Source organism: Pogoniulus pusillus, chromosome 16, assembly GCF_015220805.1.
Source record: "Pogoniulus pusillus isolate bPogPus1 chromosome 16, bPogPus1.pri, whole genome shotgun sequence".
NCBI classification, from domain to species: Eukaryota; Metazoa; Chordata; class Aves; order Piciformes; family Lybiidae; genus Pogoniulus; species Pogoniulus pusillus.
The window spans coordinates 6450975-6469592 of record NC_087279.1 but is presented as its reverse complement, the minus strand read 5'-3'; the positions used below and the strand labels follow the sequence as shown (position 1 = coordinate 6469592).

The following is an 18618-nucleotide window of genomic DNA, read 5'->3' as shown; positions in this document are numbered from 1 at the left end:
TGAACACCTCCAGGGACAGTGACTCCACCACCTCCCTGGGCAGCCCATTCCAATGCAAATCACTCTCTCTGCCAAAAACTTCCTCCTAACATCCAGCCTGAACTTCCTCTGACACAGCTTGAGACTGTGTCCCCTTTTTCTCTTGCTGATTGCCTGAGAGAAGAGACCAATCCCCACCTGGCTACAGCCTCCCTTCAGGTGGTTGCAGACAGCAATGAGATAAAGCAGCACCAGTAGGAAAAAAAGGAAAATCTCTTGCTGTTAAAAGTTCAGCAGAAAATTAGGGTCTTAATTTTGGTTGGGTTTTTTGGGTAATTGCACCTGGCTTACAGAGTGAATTTCCACTTTTTTATTGCAAACTAAAACACCAGGAGAGAACATTTTTATCTAAGAAGTTCTCCAGAAGATTGAGTTCAGAAGCTTTCTGCCTGGGTCCCCTCTGCCTGCTGCCTTCCTGCAGCTACTGGCTCCTCACAGCGCACTGGACCATAAAATGAACCGCAGTGACTCATTGAGAAAGGCAAAACTTGCACACTGCTGGAGAAAAATTATTGAATTTCAACCAGCATTTCTTTGAAGAGGGCATAAAATTCAATTAAGCAGAGAGCTCTCTGGGATAATGAGTATCTGATACCTGTCAAGGAATCATTATCACTCCACAAAATATATCTCAAACATGACTTTCCCTAAACTTGCTTTTTTATTACCTTGGTCCTGGCTGGGGAGGGACTATTTACAAGGTCTTGTAATGACAGGACGAGGAGTAATGGGATTAAAGTGGCAAAGGGAAGATTTAAACTAGATGGTAGGAAGTTCTTTGCAGTGAGGGTGGTGAGACACTGAAACAGGTTGCCCAGGGAGGCTGTGGATGCTCCCTCCCTGAAGTGTTCATGGCCAGGTTGCTTGAGCAACCTGTTCTAGTGGGAGATGTCCCTGCCTATGGCAGGGGGTTGGAACCAGGTGAGGGAGTCCCTTCCAACCTAAACCATTCTATGGTTCTATGGTCAGATGTTCCAAAATAAAGTGAAATAAATAATCACTGTCCTCAGCAGACAGGTTCTAAGCTAATAAATCTTTGCTCATCTTGCTTCAAATGAATTCTTTATTGCAAAAGAGTGAGTTCAGGAAAGCAGAGGGCTGGGTTTGACTGAGGCAGAATTAATGGTTCATGAGTGCCTGGTGAGGTATTCAAAGAAAAAAAGAAGTGTGCAGAGTCACAGCTGAAAGGCAAAATACACAATGACTCACTGGGCAAACAAGGAGCACAACTGTATCACCAGTGCTGAGCACTGATTTCCAGCAAGGACAGACACAGCCCAGTGGGAGCAGTGGGTCATGCTGGAGAAAGCCTCTGCAAATACCAGTGCATAAAAGTGCACTTGCATGGAGGAGAAAATCAAAAACTAAACCACGGTGCTGCTTACAACAGGCACCAGGTGGATGTCCTGAGAGTGAATCTATGTGACCCATCACCTCTTCTTTGCCACCCACTGATACCTGTGGAATGAAATCCTCAGGGGCTGAAAGAAACATCTGGACTGTGCTTCACCATCAGACCAGTGTGGATGTCCCCTTGTAACTCACCCCCAGTCCCAAGAGCCTGGAAAACACCTTCCAATGAATGTTTCACAACAGGTGGCCTTCCCTCAGGGCAGCCAAAGAAAGCATGTCTGTGGAGCAATAGCGTTTCTCCTAGGGACCTCACCCCCATGCTGTATCCATTCTGGGGCTTTCTTTAGGCCAGCTCTAGCCTGGACCCATAGCTGAGCACCCAGTAGGGGCTAGCACCCATAAGATGGGTTCCAGTCATAGATTCAGAGACCTGGTTTAGGTTGGAAGGGACCTTAAAGATCATCCAATTCCAATTCCCCTGCCACGGACAGGGACACTTTCCACTAGACCAGGACATGCCCTGTGGATCTACTTCGAGCACTCCAGCATGAAAATCTGAGAGAGGGGAGTAGCAACAACTGGAAGATTTGCCCCAAATCTGTGTTTCTGCTTTGAGCTCAGCCCTGGACATGGCCACACCCAGAGCCTGGTGAGATTTCCAAAAACAGGCTGGACAAGCTGCCTCCAATAAATCTCAGGTGTGTCCTGTTTCTGAAGCCACCTTAACGCTGAAGCAAGCAGCACGCTGAACAGGTGTTTTACCATCAATTATTAACTTCTTCCAAGCAGCTAGTTTCTAGCACTGCCCCCATTGGCATTCCCACATTCTTTTCTACCAAGAGATTTTCCAGTTTGTCTGGCAAAAACAGCCAAGCAAACTCTACCTAAAAAAACCTAGCAGTGAGCAATCACTCTTGATTAGGACTAAATTGTTAACACCAGTTTTGCTGCACCTAGACCCAGCACTTCATTTGTTTCCTTGTAAAGTTTGTAAGCTCAGGAGTTTCTGAGCCAATTACTCCACACCCAGAGTTTGCAGGAGTATCTCTCACACTAACCTTTTCTTTTTGCACACTGTGTTTATCACCCATGCAGTGATAAACCTCGGTGCCTTGCACATGTCAGCTATCAGGAATTCATTATTTTGGCTGTGTTATGTTATACCAGTCGGGAGTTATCTCTGCAGCCCACGGGCCAGAATCAAAATCCAATGTGTCAGCTGTTTAAAGAAAATGGAAGCCCTCCTCCAAGCAACTTAATTAACTTTCAGGGAGCATGGCTGGGTTTCACTCCTGGAAAAGACAACTGGGAAAAATACAATCCAAGATTATCAGTCAGAAAATAAACTTCTTTTCAATGAAAAAAAAGAAGTTGCTTTCCTTACATAGCCCCTGCAGCTACTCTGATTTAATAAAGTGGTTTTTTAATGCTAAAAAGGACAGCATTTAGGCCAGCTCAGTTATAAACTGCCTCTTTAATCAAGCTACAGAGGAAAATAATACTAAATATTATTGTACAGCATTTTTGAGGGCAGAGGCTTAAGTCTGTAAACTCAAAACAGCTAAATCTTTTCTTTTCCAAGGAGCAAGACTTTATATGTTACATGTTTACATGGGGAATAATTACCAGACTGATCTGTTATTGTGTCTGCCAAGACAATGGCTTGCTTTAAAATGGAATTAAAAGTACTAAAATAAATAGAATGTGGACCTCCTTCTCCCCAAAACTGAGCCATATGAGAAGCTGCAACCTGAATCCAATTCTCTTTCTAAAACTCAAGATTTAGTGAAGTCAGGCCTGCATGGAGGAGTGCAATTAACTAACCCAAGAGTTTCCTAACTGTCAATGACTAATACCTTGCTTGAGGTTCTTATCACAGGAGCTAGAGGAAAACTGATAGGAGTTCAGTTTCAACAGAGCAGCAGTCAAATGGAAGCCACAGATGAGCTGTGAAAAATGAAAAGGAGTAAAGTCCTTCTGAGCAAAACCTGCCTGGTGCTTGCACAGGACGTCAGAGAATCCTGGATGTCAGAAAACAATGGACATGCAGCATCTCAGGCTTGCTGGGACCATCAGAGCTGCAGGAGCCTTGAGAGAAGTGCTCTGTGTGTGGCAGTTGTCCCATGCAAGGGGGAGAGTAACAGCTCACTGGGCATCCCTGCAACGTGGTCTTCATCACACACAGAGCCTAATTATCTTGGCTAGGATCGCCAGTTCAGTAAACAGGAAAAGGAACTAAGTGCACAGTGAGCTACACTGATCATGGTCCACTGTCATTCTCCTTAATCATTCCTCTTGTGGCCTGCAGCCCTTTCAGGCTGCCTTCGAGAAAGCAGAGCTGTCCAAGACAGGAACAAATGCAAGGGACATGCCAGGAGTACAAGTTTGAAGCAGGTACTTAGGACATCAACATGTCTTAAAAGGCAGGATCCTCTCAAAGTGGGACTTGGTTGATTTGTCTTAGTAAAGCCTGTCTCTGAACGATAAGGTGCATACTCTTGTGCTGACAGACCAGCCCAGGATCCCATTGTCCCTACTGCAAAGCACCTGCAAGAGCCACACCCTAGATACCCTGATGCTGTCACGCTGTCAATGCTAGCAGACTGCAAAGTCTCTCCAGAGTGACCTTTGTGGTGGAGAAATCAAAAGTTTTTACTTTCTCCAGGCACCCACACGTCAGGTTCACTGCCTGAAAATAAACAGATTTCAAAAGAATGTGCTCACCCACTCAGCACAGGGTAAGGGAGGGTGTTTCTTGGAGATTGCTGCTCTCTACCATGAAGACGTTATCTGAGAGCAGTGGATTGGGAAAGGGATTACTGCAGAGACGCAGGTGTTGGAAGTGTTTGGATCCTGGTACTGACCTGCCTGTTCCCAGCTGAAGTCAGTGTGAATGGCACTCGATGACCTCACCAGGAGATGTATCCCCATGGCAAAGCTCCCTATGGGATGTGTGAAAAATCAGCCAGGCAGAGATCACCAGCATTGCCTGGGCTGGCCCATTTTTCACTTCCAGAAAGCTAATCTGCAGGTCTTGAGGCAATTCTTGTATTTACCTGCGTTCATTCACCACTAATCCTACATCCACAGAAAAAAAAAAATCACCCCTGCGCTCTCACGTATGCATAAATGCTGCAAATGCCACATTCCTGAAAGCGATTCAAAGTGGAGCTGCCAAACAACAGAAAAGAATGAACATGCCAAGCCCAAGAAACCACAGACGGAGGCAAGCACACTGCACAAGCAGCACCGCTCCGCGGCCGCGTCCTTTGTAGCGCTGCCGCCGCCGAGCCTGGTGGAGGAGAGCGGTCCCACGGTATCTTTGTTAAGATACGCTGGTAATTAAGCCAGTGCTTTATCAGTGGTGGCCCAAACGACCACTTGTGATATGTAAAATGGAATTCCTTCACTTCTGGTGCGCTCACTGTGCCTGGGACAGCTGGCCATGCTCCTTTGCTGTGCAGGCATAACATATGTTTTGTTCAACAGAGGGAACCACTTCTGCAGCTATTTGCATGCAACTGTTAGGGGGAGAGCTGCACTTGGAAATCGCTCCTATAGCAGAGCATTCTTCCCTCTTAAATACTTCTGAAGGTAACCACGGGCAATCCACTCCTTGCAAGGTGTCTGCGGAGGTATGGAAAATAACCGCGTCCTTGGTTCTTGGGTGTGTGAGGCAGTACTTACAAACCTATTTATGGCAAATGATAAGGAGTCAGTGTTAAGTTTAAACTACTTAAGGGAGGTTTTCCACCACAAAGGCAGTTTTTAACCTTAACTCTTTTCCTTGAGAACTGAAAGCACGTACCATCAGTTGCTGCAAGCTTAGCAAGGTACTTCTCGCCAAGCCAGTGATGAGCCTCTGGTTATCTGTGCCTAAAGTTTAGAGTGCCCTCGGGACATCAGGTAAGATGAGCTATCTTCCCAGGGAACCCTACAGCACACTGTGGCTACAAGCAGTACATTGCGGGTCACAAAGTAGGTCTACAGCACAATCAGGAACAGAAATTGTCTGCACAGCATCCACAAGGACACCTTTTCCTCCTTGCAGATGTGAAAGCATGTCAACAAAAAGGAGGTGAAGGCTGTGAAGGTCTTCACAGAGCATGTCCCTCCGCAGAGAAGAGAATGGATTTTGAAGATGGGGTCTTGGGCAGCAGCATTGGCACTTGCTTGATCACTGCACACTGACAGAAAAGCAGGGTGTATTGCTGCTGCAAGGCTCTGGCAGTCAGAGTGACTTGCTCCTGTGTTTGAGCAGGTATCTCCTAACTGACCATTATCAAAGCACAGCTCTTGAAAGCTGTTGCAGCTAAAGCGTAAACACGTCTTGACTTCTACAGGGAAACTCACCAACTAGTATAATATTAACGTGACCAAGCCAACCTCCTGAATTTATTTGCTTAGTGAGCTGTTTCTAATTGAAGGTCTTTTTTTGGCTCTAACAGGCCTGAGTAGGACCCCACCTCCTCCCTGCAGCCAGTTATCTGAACCAGCGTGCAGCAGAAAGCAACCTCCAAGAGTGAGCCCAGCCTGAAGATGCAGCATCAGACAGCTAAAGCCCAGTAACTGGGTCGCACACCAGCTACAACACAACTGACAGGTCAAGTGTGGGAAGGGAGAGGCCCCACGGGGCAGCTGCAGAAGAAAGCGTCTCATTGATCTCCAGCACCAGCAGCTGAGGGGCTCCGCGTCCCTCTGCCTGCGCTGCCACCCTGTAAGCAGGCTTGCAGGCAATGTCACCCAGATGGACCCAAGCCACCGGGCAAAGCACAGGCTTTCTGGTCAGAAAGAGCGAGGGCTTTCTTCCTGACTCACTTTGGCACCCGTTTTTGGGGAGGTAAACAAAGTGGGCTAGCTTGGAAAACTGTTTTGACACAGAGCTGCTCCCAAAAGACATTACTCACCCTGCAGACTCAGATTTTATCCAGCCTAGCAGCACATTTCACTTTCTTCAGCCACTGCCCACAGCTGGACTTTACCCCTGTTTTTGATTGTTTGCAGTACAATGCCAACCAGGAAAAACACATCCATCAAGCACACCAGTATTAGAAAGAAAAATGTTATTACCTGGAATAGTCCCCTTTAGCTTCCTACAATTGAAAAACAGTGACAGAATTAAAACATGATCTCTTCAGAACGCCTCGATTTTCCCAGCATTGTTCACTTCCCCACTCCCACAGCTCTGCAGCCAGATCCTGACCCCAGTTACACTCCGTGCAAAGCACAGAGGCTGCCTGCTTGCGAGTCAGACCAGAACCTGGCCCTTTACGCTTCTAGCTGTTGATAATCCACCTAACGGCACAAACAAAAGCTCTTCCCAAATGGGGGTGAATTTCACATTGCAAATCAAATGTCGCTTTTACTGCACGAGAAGTGAAATACAATTCTCTCTCTGGCCGAGCACATCCAGCTGAAGGTCGGCTTTAAGGCAGGTCAGCAGTTAGGAGGAATTGTGCTCACTCAAGCTGAAAACAACAGTTGAAGCAGATCAAGCCTCTGCATCTTTGCCGTATCACTTTGCAACTGAGAATGCAACGGGGGGAGAAAACACCTCAAAGCCTTCTGAAGGTAGAATTTATTCATAGAGTCACAGAATACCAGGTCAGAATCCAACCTTAGCCCAAAAATCCCAACCTATCAAACAAAAAAACGATGATTTTTTTATTTCATAGGAAGCACTAAGTATGTAATTAAGCCTAACTGCGACAGAAATTGACTAAAGAAAAAGTGACAAGGTATTTTGACATAACAGAGAGATCAAAAACATACGTTCTGAAAGATTCACAGGCATAATACAGCAAGTTTAGCTACAGTGTTAAAGTCTTTCCTTCCCAGATTGCCAGAACATATTTAAATTAGAGGAGATGATACATTGCATGGAAACCTGCCCAAAGAAATGACTCTACTCAGTGAGTAGAGTCAACTTCGCATTCCTCAGAGGTTTTTCTCACTTGTCTCTAAGGATAAAACAGCTCTCGACTTTTTTTCTCAGCTCACCCCCCCTTTCCAGGTTACAAAGACTACAAACAACACCGCAAAGTTTTGCCTTTCTGGGGGGCGGTGTCCGTGTGTGTGCAAAAGCCCCCGGAAGGCAGAACTCAGCTGAGCTGAATTAATGCCAGACTCCACCAAATGCAGGGGCAGAGAGACCTTACCTGCAAAACCAGGGCTGCCAATTTGAAGACGGTCTCGCTTTCCACTTCTATCTGCCCCTGTGCAGGGAAAGAGCAGAACATGAACCGTGCCCCGCTCCACAGCGTTGCGGATGGGGGGCGGGCGGGTAGTGCTCGGTGCCAGCCCCGGCGAGTCCCGCCCGCGGGAGGAGGAGGCAGCGGGGCAGTCCCCTCCCCGCATGCACTGTGCTGTGACACCCCCCCCCGGTTTGCATACACATACAGAGTGACAGGTCTTTTCTGCCTTCCCAAATCCTTCTCTCACCCTTCCCTTTTTCTCTCCCTCGCGTGTTTTCTTCACAGGTGTTTATTGCCTTGCACTCCACTGGCCGCTGCTGTGGGTTGTTGCATCTGCGTGCAGGCTGCACGCCGCAAAATGCACACGGCAAGCTCACCGTGGAGCAGGCAGGGTTGAACGAGGTATTTTTATGGCTTGAAGCACACCAGCTCCTCAGGGCAGGGACTGCAGCTCTTTGTTGTGTTGGTGGTACCCACACCCCTGATGCTAGATAAGTAATTCTTATTACTCACAAGAGTAGTCTAAACTAAGCTTCCTTTACCTCATGCAATCTGGATCTTACAGGCTGCAGTTGCTGCTCATACACTGCAAGTGTAGTTTAATGGGCTAGTGTTCAGAATGGCATCTCATGCTGGAAATCTGTGTCCTGACCCAGTCCTATCTTGGCAGCACTGGGTGACTTCAGAGGTGTGCAGCTGGTCGGCGCCAAAACATCAAAGCTACACAAGGATCCTTTTTCCCTGCCTTGCAAAGTCAAGTGCAATCCATCAAAGTTTCTTACAAGCAGAAACCCGGGTCTTGGTTCTGTGCTGAGACCTACAGTGATGGTGGAAGTGTAAAGGAGTAGCATACTTGGACTCCACACTGTCCAAGCCCTTACAACTCCTCCACAGAACCATAGAATCAACCAGGTTGGAGGAGACCTCCAAGATCATCCAGTCCAACCTAGCACCCAGCCCTAGACAGTCAACTAGACCATGGAACTAAGTGCATCATTCAGTCTTTTCTTGAACACCTCCAGGGATGGCAACTGCAAACTGTGTATAAATCAAAACTGAGCCCATGAATACAGATATTTTTTCCTTGCTGACATTCTGCAATTGGAAGTAGTGGGCACAATACCTGTCTCCTGCCACCCTGAGCCCAACACAACCTTTGTTGGCTGAACAAGGGGACAAAGCAGACCGAAAGCTGAAATAGTGCCAAGGCAGAGTAGCAGGAAGATCTACAGGATTACATACAGATACAGGGAAATGACATCTCAAAATATATAGGGTACATCTGGAGCTGAGCTAATTTACCACAGCTGCAGGTCTGCCCCTCAGAGACTAAACTGAAAAGTGAACAAACAAATAATTCAATTTTCATGGAAAGGAAGTTTTTTTTTGCCAGCTTTGTCAGTAAAACATTCCAGCAGCAGTGCTCCCCAGGGCAGCTCCACAAAGGCAGACCAGGAGGAATTTCCCCTTCCCAACAGGTGTGGCAACAGCTATGCAGAAGTAGCCTCCAAAGCATTCCCAGACATATTTTATTAGAAGAAGAGGAGGAGCACATCACAAGTTAGGAGGGGGAAAAAAAACCCAAACCAACAAAATAGCTTCAAGTCCATCCTTCCTTCAGATCTCTTTCATCCTGATGCTTAAGAGAAAAGCAGAGGATTGCAGCCCAGAAACTCTTCACATAGGTGCAATTTTAAGAGACTTTGTTACTTCCAGGTCTGTATCAGGTTAGTCTTTGTCATGCACATCCAAGCTGCCTTGCTTTAAAAGCTTAAATTGCATGTGCTCAACCAGCCTTTGAGGCCAACTGTAGCAGTGGGAGGATTACAGATCAGGTCATCCCAGCACCATGCTCTCCTTCACCAGCAGGCAGGAACTCAGACATGAGAAACTATTTGCAGGAAACCTCTGCTCAGCAGGAAAGATAGACTCTCAATCTCCAAAGTTGTCCCTGGACCACAAAGGCCAGGAAAACAGGGCCAGAAGGTACCTTAAAACCTCATCATAAGGACCATCTCCCTGCCCCAAGGCAAAATTGGCTACCTGTGGCTCATCCCCTTCTAAGTGTACAAGAAACTCATGGAGATTTAACTACCCAAATGCAATTCTCACATCAAAGGTCCAATTCTCTTTGTTGCTGGCTCCAAGAAAAAACTCTGCAGCATTCCCTGAGCTACTGCAGCATTGAGCCTCTGCTGACCCATAGTAATAGCTACTGCTGCTGTTGTTACTGGAGTGTTTGGGACTTAATGACCGAGCACCTCATCGCTTCTCATCTTCAAAGCACCTCACAACCATTAACTAATTAGCAACAGTAATTACCAGGCTGCTCTTCCCTGTTTATTTACTTGGTCCAAAACATGAGCATTAAGAAATTCTGGTCTCTGTAATAGCTGCTATGGCATTGCCACAGATATTAGGAGTAATCCCACAAACCACTTCGTTTAGGGTTTCGTGAGACTGAACAGGCTGAAGAGGGTTTGCCTACTTCAGGTGATGAAGTTTCAACCTTTGCTTTCCTGGTGAGAGTTTTGCTGTGTCTGTGTCCTCCTTTTCAAATGCATTTGCTGTGAAGATATACCGAGAGAGGAACAGGTAAGAAGGTCCTCTCTAACCGGACCTCTCTCAAACAAGACACGGAAGGTGTCTTAGCCAGAGCAAAGGAGACAGCGAGGATATCCCAGACACAAGGCTGCAACCACACCTCTCCAGCTGTTGCAAACCTCAGAACAGGGTGACCCAATTATTACCACACATTGCCATAAAACACTGGCAGGAGACTCCCACTCTGAGGGAGGCTCTGCTCTAAAACACACCCCAAAAAGCAATCAAGAGAATCCCTACTCTTTAAGGGGGCTAAAAATCAAAGAGGCAGAGAGATGCAGCAAGGTGAAGAGACTGCCCCGAGGTCATACAGCAGCTAAGTAGCGGATTGAGGATTTAAAGTGAGGGATGGCAAAGCCCAGCTCAGCCTTTATCTAACAGACTAACACTATAGAAGTGACAGTCTCTTGGACAATTCCCTCTGAGCCTGGAATTATTTTCCATCATAATACAACATTATTTGCCATCTGGCTCCTCAATTGGCCATTGCTATAATGTAATCCATCCCTGGGCTGTCAAGGAGTTTGGACACAAATCCATATAGCAGTATGTGTCACTCAGGGGTGCAGGACCCCCACCCAGGCAATATTTGGATTCTAAAAACATCTCTCTGCCCTAAAGGCTGGTGGATTGGGATGTGTGTGTGTGTCTTTGCTTCAGCACAACTTTAACAGCAAGGTCAAATCTCAAAAATAGATGGGGAAAATGAGTCTAAGAAGATTAATTTGTAATGCCTGCAATTGCCAGGGTAATGTAAGCAGAGACTTCAGTGAGCAGACGGGAGGCCCTGGGAGCCAGGGCAGCCAGAGCTCTCACGGCCACGTGTTGAAGATGAAGATGGACAGTTTTCCTAGGTTTATCCCAAGTGGGAACAAGGTCACTAGCAAGAGGTTAAGTAGATGGATGTAATTCAGATAATGGAATCTCTGAGTCTTCTACATTTTAGATGTAAATAAGTTGAAACAGGGCAGGAGGTACAGCTCCAGGGAGGGGATGAAACTGCTATTTTTCAGTTGGAGTTTGCACAGGGACCAATCGTTTCATCCAGTGAGACAGATTCAGCTGCTTGTGTAGAATCAGAGAATGGTTTAGGTTGGCAGGAACCTCAAAGATCATCTAGTTCCAACCCCCTGTCATAGGCAGGGACACCTCCCACTAGAACAGGTTGCTCAAGGCCTCATCCCACCTGGCCTTGAACACCTCCAGGGAGGGAGCATCCACAGCCTCCCTGGGCAGCCTGTGCCAGTGTCTCACCACTCTCTCTGTAAGGAAGCCTTTCCTAACATATAGCTTGAATCTCCCCTCTGTCAGTTTAAACCCATTACTCCTCATCTTGTCGTTACAAGTCCTTGTAAGTAGTCCTTCACCAGCTTCCTGTAGGCTCCCTTCTGATACTGGAAGGCTACTATAAGGTCTGTTCAAAGCCTTCTCTTCTCCAGCTTTCCACCAGGCCACTGGCTTATCTAACCACTGCATTTGGTCCAGCAGATTCAAGTGGTGGCTTTTCTCATACTGACAAACATCAGAATAGTGAAAGGTTGCAGCAGATGTCCAAACCAAAAAGCAGTTACTACAGAATGAGAGTAGGTCACTGTCTCAGCAGCTAGTAAAGACCAACTCCTGCCTTCAGTGCCCACAGGCAGAATTTAGCCCCCGGTTCAGATGGAAGCTCAAATCTTTTGCTGCACGGACTTATGAATGTGATAAAAATCACAAGCTCGGTCATGAATAGAGCAGTGAACCCTCATTAGACACAGCAACAACACCAGAATTTACTGACAGAGAGATACAAGTCTGAAATCCTGGTGAAAACACAGATCAAGAACAGAGATAGTCAGACGAGCATTAACTGTGCTAAGCAAATCTTTAGACTGTAAGCTCAGATTAAAGCAGATTTGGAAAAACAAGCAACACAAGAACTGTCATGTTTAACTCTTTAGAGTCAGAAGAAATGAAAGCTTCTTCAAGCAGCATGGGATTTCCAGGGGTTAACAACTGACAACAAATATCATTTCACCTGATGATGACTGGAGAATTCTTCTCTTAAACCAACCCCTTTATAAATCTGTATTAACTGAAGACACCCCAAAACACACACACTATGATTGAATAGCCTCAAGACAGCCACATTATTGACTATAATTACCCCTGATTGTGGAAAGGTGGTTAAAAAAAGATGAGAGAAAGAAGGGTGCAATTAGACTGAGGCAAAAAAAAAAGGACCTAAATGTCTGCAGCAAGGTGTTCAAACTAAGGGAGGCATTTAGTTGGGTGTGGACCCAGCACAAGTGAACAAAGCCATGCCAGAGCCTGTGCCCTTACCTGGCACCACTGTGACTTCCCACAAAGCATTCAGCATCCCTGTGATGTGTCCTGACAGACCAGTACCCGCAGCACAGAAAGCTTAGCAGCTTTTCAGTGTTGAAGGCTTCTTTGGGAGCAGAGACTGCACAAGACAGCCTAAGCTCCTGGGATGGGCTGGGGAGGGGTTGTTGGTCGCAGTCTGATACACGACATAAGTTGGGCAGCACAGGAGGAACTAGGTCAGGTGAATTCAGCAACTGGCTCTGTCGGTGTGGCTGTGCTGCCTTAATTATACCAAGGAGGCAAATAAGCCTCCAACTTCCAAGCACTTGTCCCAGTTACCAGTCTTCACATCTACATCTCAATCCTAGTGTTGTCACCTGCCGTTCACACTGCCCTGCAATGTGCTGGATGCCCCACCTCCATCCCTGCTCCATTCCCTTCTGCATCAGAAGCTCCAGATTTTGCTGAGCAGCTCAGCTGGGACCAGTTTCCCACAGGCAGAAAGAAATACCGGGCTGAGAAAAAACACAGTGAAGTGAGAGTCAGTCTCCAGCACATTACAGAGGGAAAGTAAAACACTAAACCAGCAGGAGATGCAGAATATGAGCCCTTAGAGGAGTAAAGTAAAGGCTGGTCCTTCTGACCCTCTTCATCAAAAGGGCACTTCAGATTTGCACTCATGCTGCACTTTTCCCATGGGTGGGCACAGCTTTGACAGCTCAGGATACCTCACAGCTGCTTCACAGCACTTAGATGGTCCATGCCATCTTTGATTTCATCCACTAAGCCCAGAGCCCTTCCTGCCTTCATGCAAACACAATTTGAGAGCAAACACAGCTCACTGCACATGCAGTGGCCACTATGGCTTGCTCCTGGCAGCACCTGCTGCTTCCCACCTTAGTGGCTTAGGCTAACCCAGACAAAAAGAAAGAAAAAGCTGGTAGTGTCTTATAATGAGCAAAAGCTTCAAGTTTCTCCGTTACATCCTGTATTTTGCTGTCTCTGCCAGCCAAGCCACCCTTTTCTTATCATCCTTGATTGCATTTTGTGCTTCAGCCATCATTCAGCTGTAACTCCAGGGGCAGCAGCAGCTACTCTGAAACTTGTCTGCAGAGCTCAGAGCGACAGGAGCACATTTAGTGCTGCCTTTTTGTTTTGTATTGATGCAAGAATAAAAGCAGAGAATGGTGAAAGAACATAAAGACTTCCCTGTTTGCAAGCCAGGTTAAGTGTCGAGTGTCATTAGATTTAAGATATAATCACAGCCTTTCGTTTTCCTACCCCAGCACCACTCTGAGGTACCCAACACGCACCAAAAGCAGAACTGGCTGAGCTGCCACAGCATCTTTATCCTGTGGCCAAGAGATCAAAGACACAGAACTCTCCATTGCAATTAGCACTGGTAGTTAGGCCCCAAAAGAGGTGACTATGTTAAGAGATGCAAGGTATGAAACTTTGGCTGTGAGCCAACTAAATCTTCATGTGCAGTGGATCAGCTCTGCTGGGACATAGCCTTCACCTGCCTTGCCAAGAGCCTCAAGATGTCCCTGGAGTACTACTACCCTTTACAGCAGACAGCCTTAGGCCAGCCTGGAGTACTATTATCCTTTACAGCAGACAGCCTTGGACCAGCCTCAGTCACTCCTGAGAAGCTGTGTGGAGCCCCTTGCTTACACCCACACCATGGCCAGCTCTCTGCCAAGCCAGCAGTGCACCTTCATATGAGGTCTCATTGGATATGAAGTTGGGCCCCCCTGTGGAGATCTGCCCCTTTCCATCAGCGAGTGGGTCCTGCCTCCTCCTTCTGCCCCGTTTTGTTCACAGGCATAACCATGTTCCATCTTCCTGATCTGCTGTTGAGGGCTTCGGGCCGTGAAGGTGGCTGTCAACACCCATCGAATGTAACCACCTTAAAGGTGCAGAAGGCCAAGTGGTCTTGCTGATCCTCATCATGGGCTTTACAGCTGCCATCTTCAGGAGCAGAAGAGCAAATACAGGCAGCAGACAAGAGTATGTTAACAGCCTTGGCTGGAATCGGATGGCAATGTGTTCTGAGGCTGCATGGGAACACTCCCCTCTCCCTCGGGATGGGGGAGAACTAGGAAATCTCTCTTATACAACTTTTGAGAGCTCTCTGATATATGACCACTTCACTCTCCACAAGCTGGAAGCCAACCAGACTTCATGCTCGCACCAGGGGTCTGTTTCAACAGCTCTTCTTGGTAAGCACTGGTCTTCAGGCTGCCAAGTGCTCACAAGCATAGCTGTTCACAAAGCACTCATGGTTACAGACCCCTCTGAAAACTTCCCTTCCCGTTCTTTTTTTTAAGCAATTCTTATGAGTTCTTGGAAAAAAAGGGGAAATTAAATAAATAATCCCCCCTCCCAAACCCCCACATACAGAGAGGAAAAGGGGGACACAGCCATCTTGACCAAGATCTTAGTTTACAGAATGTATTTTAAGGACTGGCAGAGAGTCAAGTATATGGCTTGTGGAGCTGTATGGAAGTTAGCTCTAATGCATAATAAACTTGACAGCACTTTGCTAGCCAAGCAGGGTGTTCTTTTTCCAGACTTGGCTGTTTTCAAAGAAGAAAAGACTAATTCATCCTTCCAGCTTTATCATCAACACATGTGTGACCAGTTCTGACCCACCTCCTCACGAGTATCCCAGCGATGGTCATGGGCTCTACACCACCACACTGAAGATGTTCCAAAGCCCCCCTATCCCTGTGCAAACAGATCAGTTCTGAGATGCTCATTCCACCTGAAACCAAGTGTTTGGCTGCCACTGTTTGAAATTCCAGCTGTACAGTACATTTCAGAGATAGCTATAAATCTAATCCCAGCTTCTTTAAGTCAATGACAAGAGAGAAAGCTTTTAAATTGAAGTTGTCACCACTGAAGGTTTTCAGGCAGTTCTCAAAGCCTTGAAAAAGAGAGGCACATGAGAAATCAGAGCCTAAACATGCACAAAGCATCCTTCTACCCTTTGCATTCTTCCAAACCACATGTGGATAAATGGGTTTTTAACTAAGTCACCAAGAGGCCCCTTCCACAGACCTGAAGGTCTAAGTTTTGCCAACTCCCACCTCCTGCTTGGTGGCCCAAGCTGTTGCTGGAAGTGGATACAACTCCTCCAAGCTCCAACTTAAAGAATGGGAGAGCAAGAGCCAGGCTGGACTCAGAATACCTGGAGACTGCAGCATCAGACCAGAGAGCAGAATGGGCAGCTCAGCATGAAAGGAGGGTAGGGTGAGAGCACTGGCAACATTTGCTACATCAGCTGGGGCCCAGGGTTTTGTGCACACACCAGCAATAAAGAAACACTGGATGGTCTTATGGGTGCAGCAACAAATCATGGAATCACAGAATGGTGGGGATTGGAAGGGACCTTTAGAGATTGAGTCCAACACCCCTGCCAAAGCAGGATCGCCTAGGGCAGGCCACACAGGAATGCATCCAGGCAGGTTTTGAAAGTCTCTGGAGGAGACTCCCCAACCTCTCTGGGCAGCATGGTCTAAGGCTCCATGACCCTCACATGAAATAAGGTTTTTCTTATGTTGTAGTGGAATTTCCCATGCTCCAGTTTGTGTCCATTGCCCCTCATCCTATTACAGGGCCCCACTGAAAAGAGACTGGCCCCTTCTTGACACCCACCATTGTGTTCAGCTCACGTGCAGGGAGATGGGGGAAGTGGGACAAGGCCAGTAAGCACTAGATGGATCACATCAGCAAGCCCAGCAGTGGAAGTTTGTTCTGAAAGCAGGCAAAGCGGTGGAAGGCTACACTGTGCAGAAAGAAGATGCCAGTGCTGATGTCCTGGTGGGTTAAGGTGAGGGTGCCGTAGAAAGGAGCAGCCATGGAAATATGCTCAGTGGTTTTTGCTTTGAGTGCAGCACTGTAACACTGATCAAACATGACTCACTAAAGTTAAAACGAGATCTCATGTGCTTTGGGGTAAAAGGTCTCCCCTGGTTTCCCAGCTGCTCACAGGGGCTGAAGGCAAGGCAAAGAGGACTGTACAGTGAACAACACAGATAACAGAGGGTGCACAAGCCTGTAGAATGGCAGCAAAGGTCCCAGAGGCACAAAGGAGCTTTGACTGTGTAGAAGAGCACAGGAGCGGGGGAGTGGGTGGAAAAGAGAATTACATTTTTGGCTGCAGAGATTTTATTGTCTATCTTGTCCCTCTCTTGCCAAAATGTCTACAGAGACTGCAAAATGCACAAGCTCCACAGTCCTCCAACCCTTGGCAAGGGAAAGCAGTACCCAATTTGCAGAAAGGAACAAAGAGATTTGCAGGAAGGAATGAGGAGTTGAAAGGTGAAGGAGAGGAGTGTGGCTGTGCACTACACAGCACCAAAAGCCAGCCCTCACCTTTTCCAGAACATTTAAGCAGGTTTTAATTCCATTATTCATTATTCAGAATCCATGTTTTGTAATCTATCATATAATTAGTAATGTGTTTAATATGCTACATTATTTATTCAGATTTTTTTATTCAGCTGCAAGCAAAACTTTTCTGGAGTCATCTGGGGCAAGACAGCCAGCACACAGCAGCTCCAGCCTAACCCAGAGATGCTGCATTTCATTAGGGAGGTGAAGAATTCTACAGGGGCACAGAATCCCAGCATGATGGGGGGGCTGGAAAGGACCATTCTCCTTGATTAGATGCAGCCACTTAGAGGATTTCACCCACAGATCTCTCAGAGAATACTGCAAATACATTTCTGATGCAGCCTCTGCATCTCATAAGCCATGGATAAATCCCCTCTGAGAGGGACTGGCACAAAACTTCACCAATGCACTAGCTGTGTTCACCCACACCTTCAGCTGGCTCTCATGGTGTGTCCAGCCCCAACATGCACCATCTTGCTTGCAGGGCAACATCACCTGCTCACCCTCTGCTCAGGAAAACACAAGCATGGAAGCACAGGGGTCTACACACTGCTTTGTTGTCAACACTCAGAAACGTCAAAAGAGCACAAAGTCCTTCAAGCATCAGACTTCTGCACCACCCTGGATTTGGGCTTTTCACACACAGTGTCTGCTACAGGGAGCAAGCTACTATGAAAACAGCTTTGTGAGAGCCAAGAACATGACTGGCTTTTAGGCAATCTTATCCACACAGGTCTTCTCAGCCTTCAGGTATTGCAGCATCTATCCTCTGAGCCACATTCCTGCCCACACAGAGCAGAGGCATCATGCAAAGATCCAGGTTAAGATACAGCCCTGGTAGGGCATCCTTCAGCATACTCTGTGTGTTGAGGAGAATCCCTGAGCATGTGGGCTGGAAGTAGGTTGCTGTTTATTTGAGACCTTGGGGCTTCCTCAGTGCAGCAAGGAAAGGAGAGGAGCAAAAAAGGAAGAAAAGGAAAAGCTAAGCTGAGGCAGGTCTCACCTCCTGGAGTTGGATTCAAACTGAGAAGTGCCAGAAAACATTCCTTGCTGTCATCGGTGTGCATCAGCCACTTGCCTCACTGAGGCTGGGGATCTGCTGCCATTCAGCAGCCAACGGCATTCATCCTGCAGCCTGAGCCTCCCTGCCTGCAGCACAACAGAGCCTGGACACACTGTGTGAACACATCCAACGTGCCTTTGTGCATCCTCTCGTTCACATCCTGCAGACTAAAGTATGAGAACTGGCCCCATGTGTGCTTCACTTGAAACCCAGAGACTAACCATAAGTTTACCAACTAGGATAAAATATTTTTGAGAGACCTAACTTGATGGTTAAAAGCCACTGAATCAAATACATCTTGAAAGTAAATAAACTGGCTTCTATTGAAGCAGCTGTGGGCTTCTGCTGAAGCCAGGCTGTGAAGCTGCCCAACACAGAAAGTGCTGCAGGCAGAGCAGAGGCTCTCAGCTCTCCTTATGGGCCGAGTGGCTTGGCACTGCTTGCAGAGATCCTTTTTGAGAGGAAGCAAAGCTCCTCATCCCTTCTCTGCCCACAGAAACTACACGCCACAGAAGATCTCCTCTGCTCCTGGCAGCTTTTCTTGCAGGAACAAGGAACCTAGTACCTTGGGTTGCTTCCAGTTAGAGCACACACCCCGTAAGCCATGAGGGGAAAATATGAACCAGCCTTCATTCAGCTCACTGAACAAAACTAGAT

At 47.1% G+C, this 18618-nt stretch overlaps 1 protein-coding gene across 8 annotated transcripts in view; it reads right to left on the bottom strand.

Annotated features, from left to right (window-relative positions):
- Positions 1-18618, bottom strand: part of FRMD4B (FERM domain containing 4B) — a 155325-nt gene that overhangs the window by 46728 nt on the left and 89979 nt on the right. For all 8 annotated transcript variants that reach the window (XM_064156258.1, XM_064156256.1, XM_064156261.1 and 5 more), the window contains 2 exons: positions 7551-7607; positions 6463-6485 (listed from right to left, as the gene is read on the bottom strand). In XM_064156258.1, the coding sequence (XP_064012328.1) occupies positions 6463-6485; positions 7551-7607 (80 nt within the window). The remainder of the gene's footprint in view (positions 1-6462; positions 6486-7550; positions 7608-18618) is intronic.